At 48.9% G+C, this 19,199-nt stretch overlaps 1 protein-coding gene across 1 annotated transcript in view; it reads right to left on the reverse strand.

The window, feature by feature from the left end:
* KDM5B (lysine demethylase 5B) overlaps positions 1 to 16,050 on the reverse strand; it is a 58,022-nt gene extending 41,972 nt beyond the window's left edge. Inside the window, exons 1-4 of the mRNA XM_058039768.1 lie at positions 15,824 to 16,050; positions 3,394 to 3,471; positions 1,985 to 2,107; positions 942 to 1,112 (exon numbers count right to left, since the gene is read on the reverse strand). Of these exons, the coding sequence (XP_057895751.1) occupies positions 942 to 1,112; positions 1,985 to 2,107; positions 3,394 to 3,471; positions 15,824 to 15,961 (510 nt within the window). The 5' untranslated portion in view covers positions 15,962 to 16,050. The remainder of the gene's footprint in view (positions 1 to 941; positions 1,113 to 1,984; positions 2,108 to 3,393; positions 3,472 to 15,823) is intronic.
* Positions 16,051 to 19,199: the final 3,149 nt, after the last annotated feature.

Genomic DNA, 19,199 nt, shown 5'->3' on the forward strand with positions numbered 1-19,199 from the left:
AGACCCCTTTTTCTGAAGAGCCAGCAGAATTTAGCTGTTCTTCACTGAGAAATAATTGTCACTACCTACAGAAAAAGTCTAATTCTAACCTCTCTGGAGTTACATGAAATCCCTTCCTCATTTTGCTAGCTTTGTGTAAAGGCCTGTGTTGATTTCTGTACACAGAGATATTGCTTGTAACAGGATTAGGGCATTTATTGCTTAAAAAAGGTCAGCGCTCCTGTCTTTGAAAGAGCATCACGGAAAGAGCATTTCAAAGAAATAAAAACGGATGTTGGCAACTGCAACCAATTTTGGTTTTCCAAATAAATGACTGCTGCTCTAAAAGATCAGACCTATTCCTCATTAGAGATTATGTGGCCTCCACTCTCAATCAACCCTGAATTATGGTTTAATGGCCAAATCAAAGATTGATGACTAGGAAGGATGAAGATTTAAGCTTGAAAAATATCCCAGGTCACGCTGTTAGCATCACTACAGCAGCCAGGAAGCTTTCTGCAACTTTTCCCCCTTACTGAACGTGCCACAACCTTGCCATGGCTTGGCACAGTCCCTGAGTCACTCTAGGCATGTGCCCACTCAGGCCCACAAGCTGTGGCAAGAGAGATGGATCTGGAATGCTCCATGGATGCAGCAGTACTTGGCCTTACAGAAATCATTACAGGAACATCCCTTATCATGAGGTTTTGGTAAACTTAAAGACAGAATACCAACAGATCCTGCTGGAAACAGGAGTCAGAGGCTACCTGGGAGGACTAATGCTAAAAACTTCACTTCTAATGAAAAGTTTGCCTGTGCCTTCCTGAGCTGCTGAGCACAGCATCTGGTCACCTGCATGACACCAGGCACAAAATGCAGCTTCACAAACATTCCAGAAACCAAGAGAACCCTCCCAGAGTGGCTGCTACATGAACTGAGCAGTTGGTTTCAGCAGAGCTTACCAAGAGACTCGCCCCAGACTGGAACAAGTTGTAGGGGTAGAGAATTCGCTCGTAATGCGCGCGGATGTGCGAGCCCACGGCTTTGCCAGGAGCAAAGCCCATCCTCGTGGCTATTTTGGTCCATTTTCTCTCCTTGCAAACCACATCAAATCCTCCTTGTTCTGCAACTAGCTAAAAAGTGAAAATAAAATAGTCACATATTTAATGGTAAAACTACCAGTGTTCAAAGAAAAAGGCAGGACAACATTCCAATGGACATTTTAAACAACAAATATATAGATTTAAAAAACCACACTTGACATTGAAGTTGTTTTAAGGCAATAGCTGGAATATGTAACATATAACCTGTAATATATTACTGTAATTCAGGAATTACAAACCTGTTGAATTTACAAAGAAGTCAGCAGCTGTGTTCCATGTGCACTCAGGCTACTCTGAGAATTTATTTGGCTGCAATTTGTCACTTTGTATCCCAACACAACTTTCTAGCACAGGACACTCAGTTCTTTTCACTGGAACAAGTACTATAAAATAAACTCAAAATTTCCCAATAAAAACTGCCCTAAACATTAAAAAAGGAGAAAGAATGTATCCTATTGGAGAGTCCCATCTCTTACTATCAGTATACGTGAACCTCTCCACAAGTTTAATGAATTTCATCCTAAAAGTAATTTGATTTTTTTCTTCCATATTTCTAATTAATTTTTTTTACCTCTCACTTTTGTCATTGTTCAGGAACTTTCTCCAATTAAGCCTAAGATAATTCTTGACCAGTATACCTAAGCTCAGTTTTAATGAAGAGCTGTAAATTAAAGGTGATCTCCTAGCCCACAGGAAAACTTCCATGTTAATGTGTTTCTTACAGTCTTCCCCTGATAATGTATTCTTACTCTTACTGTCCAATTAGCTACGTTAGCTTAAACAAAGCAATACTTTTTCAGCTTAGATATACTCCAAAACCTCCCCTGACCCACTGTGACACCCCCCCAGGAATTGAGGTAACACAGCAGCTCTTCAGGATAGTTTTTCCATAATGGTCTTACTCTGTTAAGCTGAAATAAATCCAAGATCTTCCTCTCCACATGTGGAATTTTCAGTGTGCATCCTTGAAGCTCCCAAAACTTTGCAATCTGGTCCAGAAAATTCAGCTTTACACGAGTTTGAGCCTGAAAGCAACCAACCAAACAAGTGAACTGCATGCTAAAAGCAATGTAGGTTTTATATAAGGTTTACAGCACTGCAGCTGAAGCTGCTTGTCCAGCTTTGCCCTCTGCAAGAGTCATTTTGCATTTTTCCCTCTCATTATTTGAAGAAAAATAAATTCCATGCAGATACCATTGATGGCATTTGTATCTTTCCTTCAGTCACTTTTTGTTACCTTTTACTGCACTGAGAAAAGTACTTTGGGAGAACAGCCAAACAGTAAGTTATTACTGCTAAAGGCTCCCTAAACCAGCTGCATTGTCAGGATTTATTGCATTTACTACATTAATCATTGCAATAGTTTATTACTATTTGGTTGATTTGCAATAAGTAAAAAATGAATCAGGTTTGGGGTCTTTTTAATTTTTGAAGTTTTTTTTCTATTATCCCTTCTCACTCACAACTGCATTTGTTTCACTTTTAAAGATACAAATGGGTCAGGGCAGGGAAAGTCTGGCTGGTTGCACAGCAATTACCACAGTTAGATCACTGCACTGCTGCTATGTAAGAGCAGTAACTTAAATTTTGACATATTTTATTTTCAGCACATTCTCTAATTTTAGGGTAAAAACTAGCCATATCTGTACAGTTTAGCTTGTCTGCAAACTCCAGGGAGCTCTGAACAGCTTGTGGTCACACAAATCACCCCCTTAGCATTCCAAGCCAGCAGCTGAGCCCCTCCCCAGCACTTCACACAGCCACTTCAGGGCTTTAAAAACTAAGAATCAGGAGAATAATCAGGCATAGAGTCACCATTATCCCAAATGGTACCAGCACTGAGCCAACCAGAACTCCTCACACTCCCCTTTAGTGTCAATTCATTGAAGCAGTGAATGAAAGTGCTTGTGAACAGCAAATTTCCACAAACTGAATCCAGATTTTGCAATTGTTTCTTCCAAAAGGCTGGCTATTTTTAAAGCACTCCAAGTGTTTCATCTCTTTTCCTTTTGAAAGATGCTGTATGAGTACAAAATACAGACACAGATCTATGGCCCTGGACAGTTTAACTACTCTGAAGCACCTGTGTGGAAAAGACCTAAATTATGTTCCTTTAATGAGCATTAACATTACTTTTATGCCTGGAATGTTTCTAACCAGGTTCTCAAACAGATGAATTTCCGTGCTAATTAAAAATTGCTGTTTGTGGTCCAAAGTGCTGTCAGCTCATGGCCAACTCTGGCAAACATCACCTCCCAAAAACACACAGACACATTTGGGAGCAGAAGTACTGCCCAGCTTTCCAGTTTACCTCCAGTTCATTGAGCCTCTGGATCCTTGGTGTGAAGTGAAGCTTGTCCACATCGCACGCGAATGGAGGCTGCCAGTCCTGGAAAACAGAAGGGTTCCATCAAAAGAGCAGGAAAAGGAAAGGAGTTTCTGTGACAGTCAAAAGCCAGGGGAGCCCAAAGCATGAAGAGGCCCCCGTGGCCTCCAGAGCCTCCTCAGCCCCACCAGAACTTGGTGCAGAGGGGGCTCAGCAGTCACAGCCCAACCTGTCAGGGAGCCAGGGCTGTGCTGACACCCAAATCCCCTCACCAGGAACAAGTCAGCAGCAAGGTGAGATACCTGGAGTGAGTGCCACTGTCTGCCCCTCAGAACACACCACTGTGCCTCAAAACCAGATAATGGAACCACAAAATCAGTTACATTTTGGAATGGAAGACCTGTCCTGTGCTGTAAGCCTCCACAGAACCATGGAATCTTTAAGGCTGGAAAAGCCCTTTAGGATCATTGGGTCCAGCTTTTAACCCAGCTCCACCACCACGATCACCCTCACCCATGTCCCCAAGTGCCACATCCACACATCTTTCCAACACTTCCAGGGATGGTGACTCCACCACTGCTCTGGGCAACCTGTGCCAATGCTTGACAATTTCCTTGGCTGCAAACATTCAGGAAGAGCTGGAATATGACCAATTTTAAAAAAGATTGTTATTACTATTGTTATTACTATTACTGCAACTGAAGTGTTATTTATAAACACAACTATAAAGCTGTTTTATCTTTTCGATCTCTGACAACTACTGCACACTCTTGGTTTGCCAATACACAACTTCACAAAACTAAATTAGATTTGATTTAAACTTGACAGGAATTTATTACATATAAAGGTATCTTATTATCACTAATTACAGAATGAAGATAATGCACAAGTGAGCTACTGGCAATGGAGCTTTGCTTCAGGAAAACAAAAACCTTTCTTCAGCATTGGGTGACTGAGGCAACTGAAGTAAGACCAGCATCATAAACACAGTATTTTTTATTTTAGATTCACAGACAACATGAAAATTGGAGTTGAAACCAATCATACATGATTTCCAAAGCAATTATCTCTTACAAACAAACAAGGAGCAAGATTCACCAAGAGTGTGGAGAAGCTGAAGAGCAAAGAGAGCCACCAATCCATACATTTTACCAAGCTTGCATTGATTAATGCAGAACTCAAAATTGGCAATAGAAGTTTTCTGATCCTGCAAGGCACTTGCAGCACATCACAACTTGACAACTCCAATTGGAATTCACATTTGAATTGGAAATTAGACAATGGTAGGGGGTCAGGATGATAAATTATCCACAGAATACTCAATCCTTGACCAGTGGGATACATGTCTTGATAATTTTCCTACTTTTAACCGCAAAAGTGCCTGGTGCCCAAAGATGGGTTCTTGAGAAACTTGATAACACTAACCCTACTTTGACTGCCTATTTATGCCAGAAAACCAAATGCAATGAAACCACCAAGTCTGAGGAAGAGAACTGACATTCTTTTCTAATATCCTGTTGTCTGATGAGTCATTTAGAGCCCTCAAGCTGTAAGATGAGAAGTACAACTGGGAACAACTGGGCAGGATTTGAAGTATTGTACTTCAACAGGACAAATCTGACTCTCAAGCTGAACCAACTGGTTACATCATGAGTCACAACTCCAGAGTGTGCTCTGTACCAAACACAGGGAGACAGGAGACAGGCACCAAGACCAGGAGGGGACACAGTGGCAATGACACACAGGACCCTTGAGACACTGGGGAGTGAATGAAACTGCCCAGGGGAGAACTGTAGGGAGCTTTGTTTGGCTGAGAGTAAATGAAACCAAGAGGGCTGTGCTGCCTCTGGCTTTGCTAAGCAGTAAGCCAAGGCTGTTCCTATATGGACTCTGCATTACTCCAAACCAGACCCTCTAACAAGGCTCTGCAAGGGACAAGAACCAGGAGTAAGAGGAACAGGGGCAAGAATTCAGCTCGTGTAGGCAATGATACCACATCTGAAACTGTCATCAGTCTAGGCTGCGCTTCAGGGCCACCACCTGCAGTTACTGCACTGGCAACAGCAAGGGAAGCCAAGGAAGGGAGGGCACAGCACAGGAGACTTCTGGTCAGGCCCCATGTCTGCTGGCACAGGTGCTGCTCTGGGCAGAGCCCAGAGGAAAGCCTGCATGCCACTGGGCACAACAGGAGGAACAGGATCTACCTGCTCCTACAGGCTCTGGCTCAAGCTCAGACTAAAAAATCCAGCTCCAAGGGTGCCTAGGGCAGACACAGACCCAATCCAAGCCAGACAGCACAGAGCAGGCCAGTCCCCTCTGCTTATGGAAGCAAATGAGGAAGTTTATGTGCATGATCTTACAGAAACACCTCGTTCACAGCTTGGCACCTGAAACATCCTGCTCCAGAATGAGCTGATTATCTCCATGATCTCCATGTGTCTATTTATTACTGACTGATGCATGTTTGGGGACAGCCTTTCCTGTTTGGCCAAAGACACTGCCTCTGGCAAAGCACCAGTCACCTACTGTGTTGGAAGAGTAACATGACTCCAGACAACACAAGCTGCCACAACAGGCATTTCCTACTCCTGCAGCTCTGAAGTTACCAATGACTGAATGACCAACACACACACCAAGACGCCCTGATGGCACGTCAGCTGTTTCTCAAAGACAAGCTTTGGGAGCTCCATTTATTCAACAGCACTTTCAGAAGGTGACTTTTCAGCCCATCAGGCAGATGGGGTCATCAGCCAGAATCAAACATTTAACAGCCTTAAAAGTGTTTAATTTTCAGCAAGGAGAAAGTCATTGCAAGAGCTTCTGCTGGGTGATGGTAAATTCGGTTAATGAAAGGCAACACAGGATTTGACTCCAGCTTCTGAGGTTTTTAAGCAGGTATCATAGAATATGCTGAGTTGCAAGGGACCACCAAGTCCATCAGGATCATCACATCCAGTTCCTGACCCTGCACAGACACCCCAACAATCCTGCCCTGTGCTTTGTCCAAACACTTGCTGGACTCAGACAGGCTTGGAGCTGTGCCCATTTCCTGGGGAGTCTGTTCAGTGCCCCAGCACCCTCTGGGGAAGAACCTTTTCCTGACATCCAACCTAAACATCTCCCAGCTCAGCTCCAGCCATTCCTGTGATTTCTGTCACTTGTCATGAGAGGGAAGAGATCAGTGCCTGTCCCTCTGCTGCCCCTCATGAGGACATTGAAGACCCCAGTGAGGTCTCCCCTCTAGGCTGAACAAACTAAGTGCCCTCAGCTGCCCCTCATGAGGCTTCCCCTCCAGACCCTTCACCATTGTCATGGCCCTCCTTAGGATGCTCTCCAATGGTTTAATGTCTTTTTTATATTGTGGTGCTCAAAACTACACCAAGGACTTGAGGTGAGGCCACAGTAGTGCAGGTAGAGCTGAGGGAAACAACACCATACATAATATTTCACATTAGATTACCATAAAACCACTCCTGGCTTTACAAACACACTACAGCACAGCCCACTGCACACAAACTCTGTCAGATGGCACTGCTGCAGACCCACAGCCATTCACCATCTGGAGAAATGACAGCAGGTATAGCAGACAGTCCATCCTGACTGTCACTGAGTCATTTAAAGTCACAACAAGTTTATTTTGGAGCATCCAAACTACTCAAGGTTGATATAACAAATAAGGCTAATATCTATCTTTCTCTATTCCACAGTATGGCAAGCTCCTCAAGTCCTAAACAAGATACTTTCAACTCTTCTTTAATAAGTGTATTATTTACTCAACAAAAATCTTGGACACATTTTGAAGCAAAAGTTACCAAGCCAAATGCGATGCTCGCTTGCAGGCCCATGAAAAGACATTTCTGTGAGACAGAAATGCCTTTATGCACTTGGAAAGGCAGCAGCACCACGAGAGGGAGCTTTGTTGTGCAGGATTCACTTGCCAAGCTGCTGAGCCACATGAGTAGCTTTGCTGGGGAAGAGACCAGCCCCCACCCCCAGCTCTCCAGGCTCTCCTCCCTAAAGCTCCTGCCTGGGAATCACTAAGGAACTGGTTTGGATTCCTCTGTTTTAAAATATGAATTTTCAAAGTGTAAGTAGTTCAATCTGAAGTGTCTTCCAACAGCCACGCTGAGCATTAAGATTAGGTATATACAGAGATAAAGAAGACATTAATTTCCTAAAAAAATCAGTTCTTACTCCACCAGGACTCTACATTTGAATTACTCTATTGTGTTCTCTTATCCATCCCTGACTGTTATAACCCTACAAGGGACAAACAAAATCCTGTGCCCACCTTGGCCTGCAATTGTTATAAACCTGTCCTCAAATCCCGGCAAAAATGAGATTGACTTCAAAATTCCAAACTCTTCTACAAACTTGAGGGACAAATCCAGCCATGCAGAAGGCACGCTCTGAGGATCACATTAATATTTCAAACAGTAATGTGAACTACAAATGGTCAGCAGAATTATTTCTGTGATTTCCATATTCCAGCTCCCAACTGAGCAGTTCCAGGGATGTCAGGCTTCAGAGCACTGCATTTCAGCTGGCAAACCTGCACCTCACCCAAACTCACTAATTAAAATTTAACCACCCCCACCCCTATGAATTCAAGTGAACAAGAAATTACCAACCTCCCTGCTAAGCCGTTCTACAAGTTGGTTGGCTTCAGCTTTTCTTCCTCCCTTATCCTCATGTCCTTTATAACCAAATCCCTCGTCTGCTGGCTGCCAAAGCAGCTATTCCTGAATCCCTCCCAGAAGAAATGCTTCAAGACATTTTTCAATAAACAAATACCTTTTTCCTTCTCTTTACAGAACCAGCTTTCCAGTCCTGCAAATAAAAGGGGTTTTTTTCCTTGGGCTTTTTTTCTGAAGTCTCTTATATTTTTTCAACACCTTTTGAAAACTGCAAGTAACATTTTACTTCCAGTCTCTCCCATGTCAGACACAAAAAAAAGACAGCTCTTTCATTATTTTGCTAGACAGCAGCTCATAGTAAGATCCAAAGGAATATCTTAGCAATTCTTGCCAGAGAAACACATCCATTCAATAAACTGCAGCAATTCCCCCCTTCCTGGGATGCCCACCCTGTGAGCCTGACCTACATTCTTTGTTCCCACATCTATGATCTTGCCTTGGCAAAGGTGTTCCATGATTGCTGCCTCTGAGAGGAAAGGAGCACACTCAGTGACTCAGGAGGTCCCTTTCAGCCTCCTGGTTTTATGCCTACATTAAAAACACACTTGGAGCTCAGATGGCAGAATGCACACAAACCCATTATCACCCGGCAGTGGGTCAGCCACAAAGCTCCTGTCTAACGGGAACTAATCCCTCTGTGACCCTGTTAAAGGCTGACATCAGTTGGAAACTCCAATCAGCAACAAACCCAGTTTGTGATGAACAGTCCTTCCTTGGCCATTTTAAATGGTGCAGATTTTTTCATCAAACCCCCTGGATTCCTCCTTGCCAGTAAGGGACCCTGGGTGCACTAACCCACCTCATGTGCAGAACTCTCCAAAAAGGAGCCTGGTAGGGTATTTCTTATTTGAGACAAAATTGGGCTCTGTTATGTATTGCAGACTAGCAAGGGAGAACAGGCCCAACCACAGCTCCTTCCCATCTGAGAACCACAGCCAATGAAAATGAGTGTACAGTGGTAATCATCCCCCTAGATCCCAGTGTTTCTGTGCCAGCTCCACACCTGGACAGAAATAAAGGCTCAGGTAAGCTGGAGATGATTCTTAAGTGTCAGGGCCAGCTGCTCCTTGGGACCCAAAGGCAGAGGAGACAGAAAATACATGCAGGGTTTGAACCTCTAAACACAACGGGCAGCCAGGCTCACGCATAGGAGATGCCAGGCTCCTCGCCATGGAGGCACCTGCATGCAAGGAACAGACACACCGCCAGTGTTCCAGCAGCACTGCAGGTACAGCTGGGGATGGATGGGGTCCATCAGCAAATCCCAGACCCCTGATTCACCTCAGAGCACTGACCAAGACCCTGAAACAGAGCATCCATCAGGCTGGGGCCAGACCCAGCTGTGGGTGTGTGAGGGCACCAGACCCCAAGAGCTGCAGCCACCTCCCCTCAAGGCACAGGACTACCCATGTGTGGAGATCACACCTTTGCTCTGATCCCCAGTACATTCCCAGAGTGTGTGACCAGCAGGGACAGCGCACTCTGCTCCTCAGGCTGTCCCTTACAGCCCTTGCAATGAGTCCAAACCCTCTGCAGAGCTCTAACTGGCAGCTTTCAAACCTTGATTTCACTGCCAGGGTAACTCAGACTTGGAAAAGACCTGAATTCCACACCCATCCAGAACAGCTATGGGCAATTCCACCAGCCTCAGCCACGAGCAGCTGCAGAGTCTCAGCTGCCCAGGGATTCCCTGCAGCTCCACCATCCACTGCCCTGGCCCTCCACAACATCCTCCCCTTCCAGCTGCTCAGATTCACCATCCAGGTAAAGCACTTGCTCCAGGAACACCTTTCACTCAGGCACTCCTAAGGGCAGCAGGCTGGAAGATCCCACAAGTTCTTTTTGATTTCTAAAAGCACTCAGCCTTGTCTCTGGACATGGACACAGCATTGTCCCCCAGCACATCTCAGACCCAACCCAATCACCTGGGATGGAGAGGAAGCACATCCTGATGGATACACAGCATGGTTTGCTTCCATCACTGACAGCTTTTGTTTCATTGCTGGGCAAGGGAGCCATGTTTAGTTTTAAACTCCATTTTCAGCTATTAGCTATCTTAACTTAGATAAGAGTTTCTGTAATTTTTTGTTTATGTTATTCTTGCCCCATATGGAAAGTTCTGGACTAAATTGTTTCATCTTAAATTTTCAATGAGCTGAAGAGTGTGTGTTGAAAATCCCTTACTGAAAGAAACTGAGGCAAGGAAAGGAAACTCTCATTGTTTGTTAAGCCTACCCCAATGTTTCAGTGTTTCTGAAGAGCAGAAACCACTCATTGTGACCACAGCAGCCTTGTGTATGGCCACTTCCATTAGTAAAATAAATAATAAACTAAAAATAATTATTCTTTTGCATATTTTCTTGCTAATTAGAGATCAGTAAATAACCTACTCTGAATTTACCTGATTCCACAACACAACCCCTGTGATGAATATGATAAGTTCCTCATTTAAAGCCAACATTTTCTAACAACCTTTGGTAGCAGATTACTTTTCTTCACATGAATTGACAGCAGGGGAACAGGAACCTCAGCACTAAAATATCTCTTCCCCTCCCAAAACCTCATTCATTCTTGATCCCAAAAGCAGCAGGTCTACCACTTTCCAACCTCCACTGTCCCCTTCCAGCTGATCCTCTCTCAGTCAGAAATGCCCTGTTTGCTGACCCACCTGAGCCTGGCCCCTGCTCAGCAGGACTGACAGACGTGGCAGCACCTGTGGTTTCTCCAACTGAAGCTCACTTACATGTTGTAATTGAGTTATCTCTGTGTTTTCTTTCTGATAAAATCAACTGACTGAGCCTCTGTGTATTATCAAACCTGAAGGATCATCACCATCAACTTCCTGTTTCAGACAAAGTAACACAATTCTCTGCATTAATTCCTGTTTTAGTGGGGTTTTTTTATGGCTCCAGGACTAGATTGTCAGAACCTTCAGTCAAGCTGCTCCAAAACCGAACTGGTTTTTTGTTTTGTGTTTTCTTTTTCTCCATAAAAATGAAAATCAATCAAGCAACCAGCTGAATGAGAAGCCTAAACAGACCCTAAGAGGTCTAAACAACATTTAAATCAATGTTGCTCCTCAAAACATGTCCCAGGAGGAGGAGGTCCATTTCTCCCAAGCCCTGAGCCTTTAGGTTTCACCACTCAGGCTCTGTTAAGGTTGAATATTTCAAAATTCATGATTTCATGTGCTGAACTTTTCTGATGCATCTCTGTGTCCTCTCCAGTTGTCAATTTTTTTAAAATCCTCCAATGAGTGCGAGATTCTGAATGCAGAATTTTCTACTCTCATGCTGTCACAGGGGTAAAATCCCCCCCATTTCTCACAGAGAAACTCCAGAGCTCCCATTCCACCATTACACTGCTCCCCACAGGGATCCACAGCTATTTTTCTATACTCCTTCCTCCTCTAAGATGCTCTATGCTCCTTTGTTCCAAAGGTAAACCTCCTCATTGAGTCCTACTTAAGTGATTACTGTTTCATAATATCCACTGTTTATTGGGCAACTGGGATCCCTCTAAAGCCACCACCATAACTCCATTCACCATCACAGTTTTTGCTCTTCTAGACTTGTAAAAAAAATTACATACCCTTGGCTTGAGGTTATGAGACACCATTAGAAAGGGATCCTTCATTACAAACAATCATTAGTAGTTGAAATAATTTGTGATTTGGTGTATTAATTTTGCACAGTAGTAATTTCTGTAATTAGAATACTGATCACAAGTTCTAGATCTCAGACAACAACAACACACAAATACATGGAATCATGGAAAAAAATTAAAATAATTTGACCACATCACTGTCCATACAATTGTATTCCACACTATCACCCTCCAAGTTCCTATCCAGGACTATTCCAGACATTCTTCCACTCTGGAGCTAGAGGGAGTCAACTCTTGCACCCACAAAGAACTTAAACCACTAAGGAAATTAATTTTCCCCGTTCTCAAGTTCACCAGTATTTCAGGATTTACTGAAAACTGACAGTCAATAATTTCAATAACTCCAGTGTCAATTCCTTCAAATTTCCAGCTCTGCTAATACAGACTTTCTGATCTTTAAGTGCTTGGTTTAAGTTACTTGGAAGCCTTAACAGTACTTCTCCATATTCACATTATTTAAAGCGATGAAATTTAGCCTGGATGTTCTCAATTTTCATGCTTGGCCTTGGGAAAGTGATGATGTTTCTAGTACAATGTACAATTCTGAGTATTTTGAAAAGCATTTATATGTTAAGTAAGGCTTAAGTAATCATTATTTATTATTTCTTCACAGCAGCAAAGCAACAATGCAACAAAGTGAAGGAAGAGTCCATCTTCAAGAAAGGCTTGGAGCATTTGATACCACTCCTGCTCCACACATTACCATTACCTCTTGAAGCTCAGCTTCACTTTTGTGAGACTGTTTGCTTCCATTAATTGCTATTAACTACCTACCTTGAAGAACAACTCCATTCTCAAGCAGTTCTTCATTTGACTCCCCTATATGCCCTCACAGATTTGCAGAGCTATCACAAGTTTCTAGAATATAAGTCCATCACTTGATATGCCAAGTTTTGGAGTAAACTTAAGTTTATTCCAAACTATCTGATACTGTTTAAATGGAGAAATGCTAATGAAAGATGGTTTTGGTTAATTGAAGAAAATTTTAACTCCAAAATGGCACATGATGGACTGCAAGCAAGTACCCCACCCACTTTCCTGCACCCAGCTGCCCCTTCCCCTGCAGATCCACAACAGACTCAAATTTAAATCTCCATTTTATGCAGCTCATTACCTACCAGGAACAACCCATCCAAGCACTCTCTACTCACACCCCACACTGCTGACAAAAAGCCACAGAGAGCAGTGCCAGTGAGCTGGTTATGGCTGCACCACCAGCCACTGCAGCATCTTTGAACCCCCAAATGAGAGCAAAACTCAGTCATTGGTGATGGCTGGAACAAACTGCAATGAAGAGGAAGAAAACTCCTTTGGAGCACTCAACTGGAAACTGCCATGCAGAAATTGCACCTCCTGTTATATTCCTGGATGTTCTTTCATCTTGTGAACATGCAGTGATCACCCAGAATCCTCTGTCTTCTGCACGTCAGCTACCTCGATATCTCCTCACTAAACAGGTCACCGTCCTCCAAAGCTGCTACACAAGAAGCCACTGCAGTTGTGGTTTTCTCTGGGCCCACCTGGTTCCCAGGTAATGCCAACAGAAAGGGACCAGAGAAAGCCCTGCTGCTGGTCCTTCCAAGCCCAGGCAGCTCTCCTGTGCATGCTCAGCTGCTGGAGCATCAAAGCCAGCTCTGGAGCAAGGACTTGTTCAAAAATAAGTGGGGACGCTACAGCTGGGCACCAGCAGCCTCACACAACATTACTCCATACTGCTACTCATATATAGACACACAAATTCATCTGCTGATAACAATACAGCAGAGTTTAGGCTAAAATAATGCCAGCCCAACATCAAATTTCCAATCCTCTCTCGGCACAGATCCTGCCAGTTCATGGTGCTGCCTACCTGCTTCCCGGCACGTAACCAGACTGCGCACGCCGGCAGGAGATTCCCTGGGATGAGGAGGATTCCAAAGGCCAGCCATCACCAAACAAGGCATCCAGCTGGCCACACACACTGCTGTGCACAGGGCAGGGCAGGCTCTAGCTCACGGAATTACAGACCCCTCGATTACACCAAAAAGAACAATAACTGAATATTCACTGCGGCTCCTGCTCGCAGGGGGAAGGCCAGGAACTACGTCAACTTAAAGGGTTTTCTGGTCGCTTTGGAAGAGCTCCCTCTATGCTCCAGGCCGCTGAACCAAGCACGCACTTCACAAGTCATCCCAGGCATTATCCAGGGAAGATAAAGCCATGGGAGCTCAGCTCTCCCAAAGCCAGGCTCCACAGAACCACCCGTGCTCAGCCCTCAGCGGCTCCAACTATTTTCATCCTGCTTCTAAATACGCTCAAAGAGCTGATCCCACGGCCAGGCAGGCACAGCGCCTGGTTCATATCTGCTGCAATACCTGCCCCTTGAGGAAGAGGAGAGCAGCTGAAAACGCAGTTGCAGTGAGTAATTCAGTCCTTTGGAGGGCTGGTGATTTATGATCTCCAACAGATAACCTCCTACAAGCAGCTTGCTGATAAGGTTTTGGCTTTTTACACAAGCAGCCAAGAAAGATGGGATTTTTTAGATGAGATGTTTTTAAAACAAAAAGACATCCCCCTCAAAAACATCCAAACAAACAAAAAAATAACCCTCTCAAGAAACCCAACCAAACAAAAAAAGCAGTTCTGGTCGCAGCTGCTGAAACATTGTTGGCAACTTGGCAACTTAAAACCTCAAAACATCTACTAAAAAGTACTACAGATCTTCAGTGGTGACTCTGTAACAAAAACCATCTTACCCCCTTAACTCTGAGCATCTGGCTGCCCTGCATGAAAAGAAACCCTGGCACATTCTACCAGGACACAAATTCAAGAGCTCTCTTCACACAGCAATCGGGGATTATTCCTCCAGAGAGCTGGAACACCTTCCTTCCTCTCCAGCAACATTCACATTATTCACTCTGCCACAAACATTTCTGCCACCTCAGACACTAACTCAGCAAGTTATTACTATTTTAATTCAGAAGGAAAAAGAATGGACACAACAGGAGTCCCAGGAACAACCAAAACACAAAAGTAAGGAGTGTGTGTTTCTGAACATTATTTCTTTGAAGTCAAAGTCTCACTCGCAAAACTTCAGCCTACAAACTGTTCAGTCAGCTTCCCCCCTTGCTGGAGGAGATGTAAGCTCAGTGCCTGTTTAACATTTTAGTTGTTGCCGTCATGTTAACTGCCTTACCTGGCTGCACCACCCCAAGACTCACACCACGCTCCACTGAGGGGAAGAGCAATTCACTCAAAATAAAGATGATTCACACATTGTTTAATTAGATTTTTACTTCCAGAAGCCCCTCTCCTCACCAGTGTGGGTGTTCATTCCTTTAAACAAACTAAGAATTCTGACTCCACAAAACTGGTTCTAAGATCGTCACAGCATTTCTTAGTAAATTGAGTCGATGAACATGGGGAAATCAGAATTCATACCCCAATTTTGAGCTTGCTACACCATCGGTTGAGATGATGATGATGAAGATGAAGGCTTACTACTTCTTCCCACTGTGGATTGCATTCTAAAATGGTGGCCATGTCTGTCTAGGCTTCAGCTCGCACAGCCACCAGCCAAACTCACGGCTGCGGAGTTTGGTCTTGTCCAACTTGAGGAACAGTTCCCTGCGCTAGACGTGCGCCGAGGCCGGGGAGGCCGCGGCGGGGCCGGGGGCTGCGGGGAGCGGGTCCCCCCGGCCCCACACGGCCACAATGCCAACATGGAGGGCAGCACCCCGGGACCTCCTCCGGGGTTCGGTGGGGCCGCTCCGGCCGCGAGGCCCCGGCCAACCCCGGGGGCCGGGGAGAGGCCGGGCCCGGCCGGGGCAACTGCCCCCCGCCCCCGCTCCCTTCACGGCCGCTCTGGCGACTCCCCCACCGGGAGCTCCGACACTTAGGAGCCACTTCGCGGGGGAAGCGGCCGCTTCCTTCGCTCCCCTCAGCCCCAGCCCAGTGAAACTTCTGAGGGGCGGCCTCGCCTGCCCGGGGTCACCTGCGCGGCCGCGGGCCGGGGGGAGCCGGGCCGGGCCCCACACAAAGGCCGCTCCCGGCGGCGCCATGCGGGCACTCACCGGCGGCGGCCGCACCTTGCAGATGCCGGTCTGCTCGGCGATGGGCCGGATCTTGTGGATGAAGGCGAAAGGGTCGGCGAACTCCTCCCAGCTGGGCTCGAAGACGGGGCACTCGGGCGGGGGCAGGAACTCGGCCATGGCCCGGCCGGGGCGGCCGCTCCGCTCCGCGCTCCGAACAATCTCCGGAGCCGCCGCGCTCCGTGCGCGTCCGCGGGGGGGCCGGGGCTGGGAAAAGAGTCCGCCTGGCCCGGGCAGGGGAGGGGGCGCGGCTGCCCCGCCCCGCCCGCGCCTTTGTGCGGGGGCCCGGGGCCGGACCGGGGAGGGCCCGTTGGGGGCGGGGGGAGCAGGCAGCGGCGGCTCCTCTGGAGCGCGGCCTGCCCCGCGCGGCGCCGACCCCTCGGCCGCTACCGGGCACCGGCGGAGAGCGAGGCCCAGAGAGCGCCGCTCACCGCGGCCGCCCGCTGGGGTTCCGTCCCGGTGCCCCCCGCCCCGCCGGGCCGCAGCCTCGCGCCCCCCGCTCCCGCCGCCTTTGTGCGCGGCCCCTGGCCCCGGGCGCGCTGCGGCCGCTCCCCCCAGCACCGCTGGTTCGGGGAGGCCCCGGGCCGCGCTCCCCGCCCGCCGTGCCCCCCGCGGCCCGGCCGCTCCGTCCCGCCCCCCCGCGCGGGGCCGCCGGCGCTGTGTTTACATGCGCGGAGGGATCCGCACAGCTGACAGCGGACCGCAGCCGGCGCTACTTTTTTTAAAGAGCCTCTCCGCGCGCCGCCATTGGCTGAGCACGGGTCGCGTCACGCGCGGGGCGGGGCCGTCCGCCTCCGCGCGGCCGCATTGTCTGCCCCGGCCGCGGAGCCCCCGCGGCCCCGGCCCGGCCCCTTTGTTCGGGGGGAGCCGGGCCATTGTCCTGCCCGCCGGCCCCGGGCAGCGCGGGGGGAAGGAGCGCTCCCGTTCCCGAGGGAGCGCCGCGAGGTGCCCCCCCCCGCGGCCCGGCGGTTACCGGGGCTCCCCCCGCCGGGGGTCCCACACTGGGCGGTCCCGGCCCCAGCAGCGGGGCTGGGGGGCGGTGCCGGGCGGGGGAGGGGCGGCCCCGCCGCAGCAGGCGCCGCACGTAGCGCACGTGCGCGTGGGGGCGGCCCCGCTCCCGCCCCCGGCCCGGCCCCCCGGCCCGGCCCCGCCCCCGGGCCCCAGGGACCCCCGGTAGCGACCCCCGGCCCGGCACCGCCCCAGGGACCCCGGCACGGACCCCCGGCCTGGCACCGCCCCCGGGCCCCAGGGACCCCCGGCCCGGCACCGCCCCCGGGCCCCAGGGACCTCCGGCCCGGCACCGCCCCAGGGACCCTGGCACGGACCCCCGGCCCGGCACCGCCCAGGGACCTCCGGCACGGACCCTCGCACCGGCAGCGCCCCCGGGCCCCAGGGACCCCCGGCCCGGCCCCGCCGCAGGGCCCCCCGGTAGCGACTCCCGCACCGCCGGGGCTTCCACGGCCCCTGAAGGCACAAAGTCACCCTCGGTACTTCAGGTCACCGGTCCAGAGTGGAGCCAACAGCGGTGCTGTCACATCCGACAATGAAACCAACAATTGCAACTTTTTAGATGTGCACACAATGCTCAGGGTGTCATTTCTTGTAAAACTTCACTTACCGGCTTCAAATTTCACTAAAACTCAGAAAAGCGTCCCCTGTTAACAGCCGTGGCTGGAGAAGTAACACCGAATTGCAGAGCAGGGTTCGGGCAGCAAGGCCCCGAGCTCACCCCGCTGCACGCTGGGATGATGAGCAGGGATGGATGCTCATGGAATCGGCTCCATGTCACACCGTGCTCCCACCGCACGGAACACCTGCCCCGGGAGAGGGGATGAGGAGGAAGCTGTCAGCTCTCTGCTCTGCTAGTCACGGTTACACTGAATCAAAAATTTGTACAAAGTGCTCAGGGCTAGTTTAGGACAAACATAATTCTTTTCCTCACTTAAAAATGGAGAGAAAAAAGCAGGCGGACACAGCTTTTGTTAAGCATTTGTGCAGGCGGTGTCACAGGGAGAGATCCTCCCCTCTGAGCTGCTCTGGGGGCATGCAGAGGAGCAGGACCCCCACCTGGGGACTGTCCCTGCCAAGGGCACAGGACAAGGCACCACCTCCGAGCCTGGCAGCACAGGCTGCTCTCCATCCCACCCCGGGCTCAGGGGCCGTGCTGGGCCAGCGCCGATGCCGAGCCGAGCCCGAGTCAGCACCCGGCCCCAGGCAGCACAGCAGCGGCAGCAGCGCTGAGCTCCGACAGTCCCATCCTGGCAGGGACACTGTGACAGTCCCACCCCGGCAGGGACACTGTGACAGTCCCACCCTGGCAGGGACACGGTGACAGTCCCACCCTAGCAGGGACACGGTGACAGTCCCATCCTAGCAGGGACACTGTGACAGTCCCGTCCTAGCAGGGACACGGTGACAGTCCCACCCCGGCAGGGACACGGTGACAGTCCCATCCTAGCAGGGACACGGTGACAGTCCCAACCTGGCAGGGACACTGTGACAGTCCCATCCTGGCAGGGACACGGTGACAGTCCCACCCCGGCAGGGACACGGTGACAGTCCCATCCCGGCAGGGACACCGTGACAGTCCCGTCCTGGCAGGGACACTGTGACAGTTCCACCCCGGCAGGGACAGGGTGGGCCCGGAGTCACCCCCAGGTGCAGCTCCAGGGGCCCAGGCAGGCTCAGCTTCTGGGAGCCCTGCAGAGTCCTCAGCCAGCAGGAACATCTCCAGGTTCCAGGAGGCTCCTGTCCTTTCCTTCCCCCAGTTTGACCTACATCTGATGGAAGTCACTATACCCCTCTCCTTGTACAAAAACAAGATCAGGTTTAGCAGAGAGCTTTAACCATAAATGTGAAATGCACCATACCTGTTTGTACTTTCATTTACACCAAGAGACCTCATGGTACAAATCACCAAATATCATCACCTGTAGAGAAAACAAAGGTGGTTCATCACCTTCCAACAGCTGATCTGCAGCACATCCCAAACTTGAGGGGCTCTGGCAGAGCAGAACACTACCTTTGAAACTTTGGGTCTGAGTGTCCCTGAGGGGCAGGGATGTTTGATCAACAGTGGATTATGGTGTTCCACAAATAAATCCATTTCTGCAATGATTCCCTGAGGACTCCTTTCATCAGAGCTGAAGGACCACATTCAGCAGGACTGTGTCTGCTACTTCTGTCACATCTAAAGGCCTCCCATGGGGCTGTGATGAAAAAACACTCAGACACAGGAGTTTTACTTGAGTAATTCTGATGGAGGAGAAAAAGCACTTGCTGCAAAGATCTGAAGATGGGCAAAGCAGGGAGATCAAGGGATGACCCAGGGATAAAAAACAGGTGCCTTGAAGGGAGG

Source organism: Melospiza georgiana, chromosome 23 (genome assembly GCF_028018845.1).
Source record: "Melospiza georgiana isolate bMelGeo1 chromosome 23, bMelGeo1.pri, whole genome shotgun sequence".
NCBI classification, from domain to species: domain Eukaryota; kingdom Metazoa; phylum Chordata; class Aves; order Passeriformes; family Passerellidae; genus Melospiza; species Melospiza georgiana.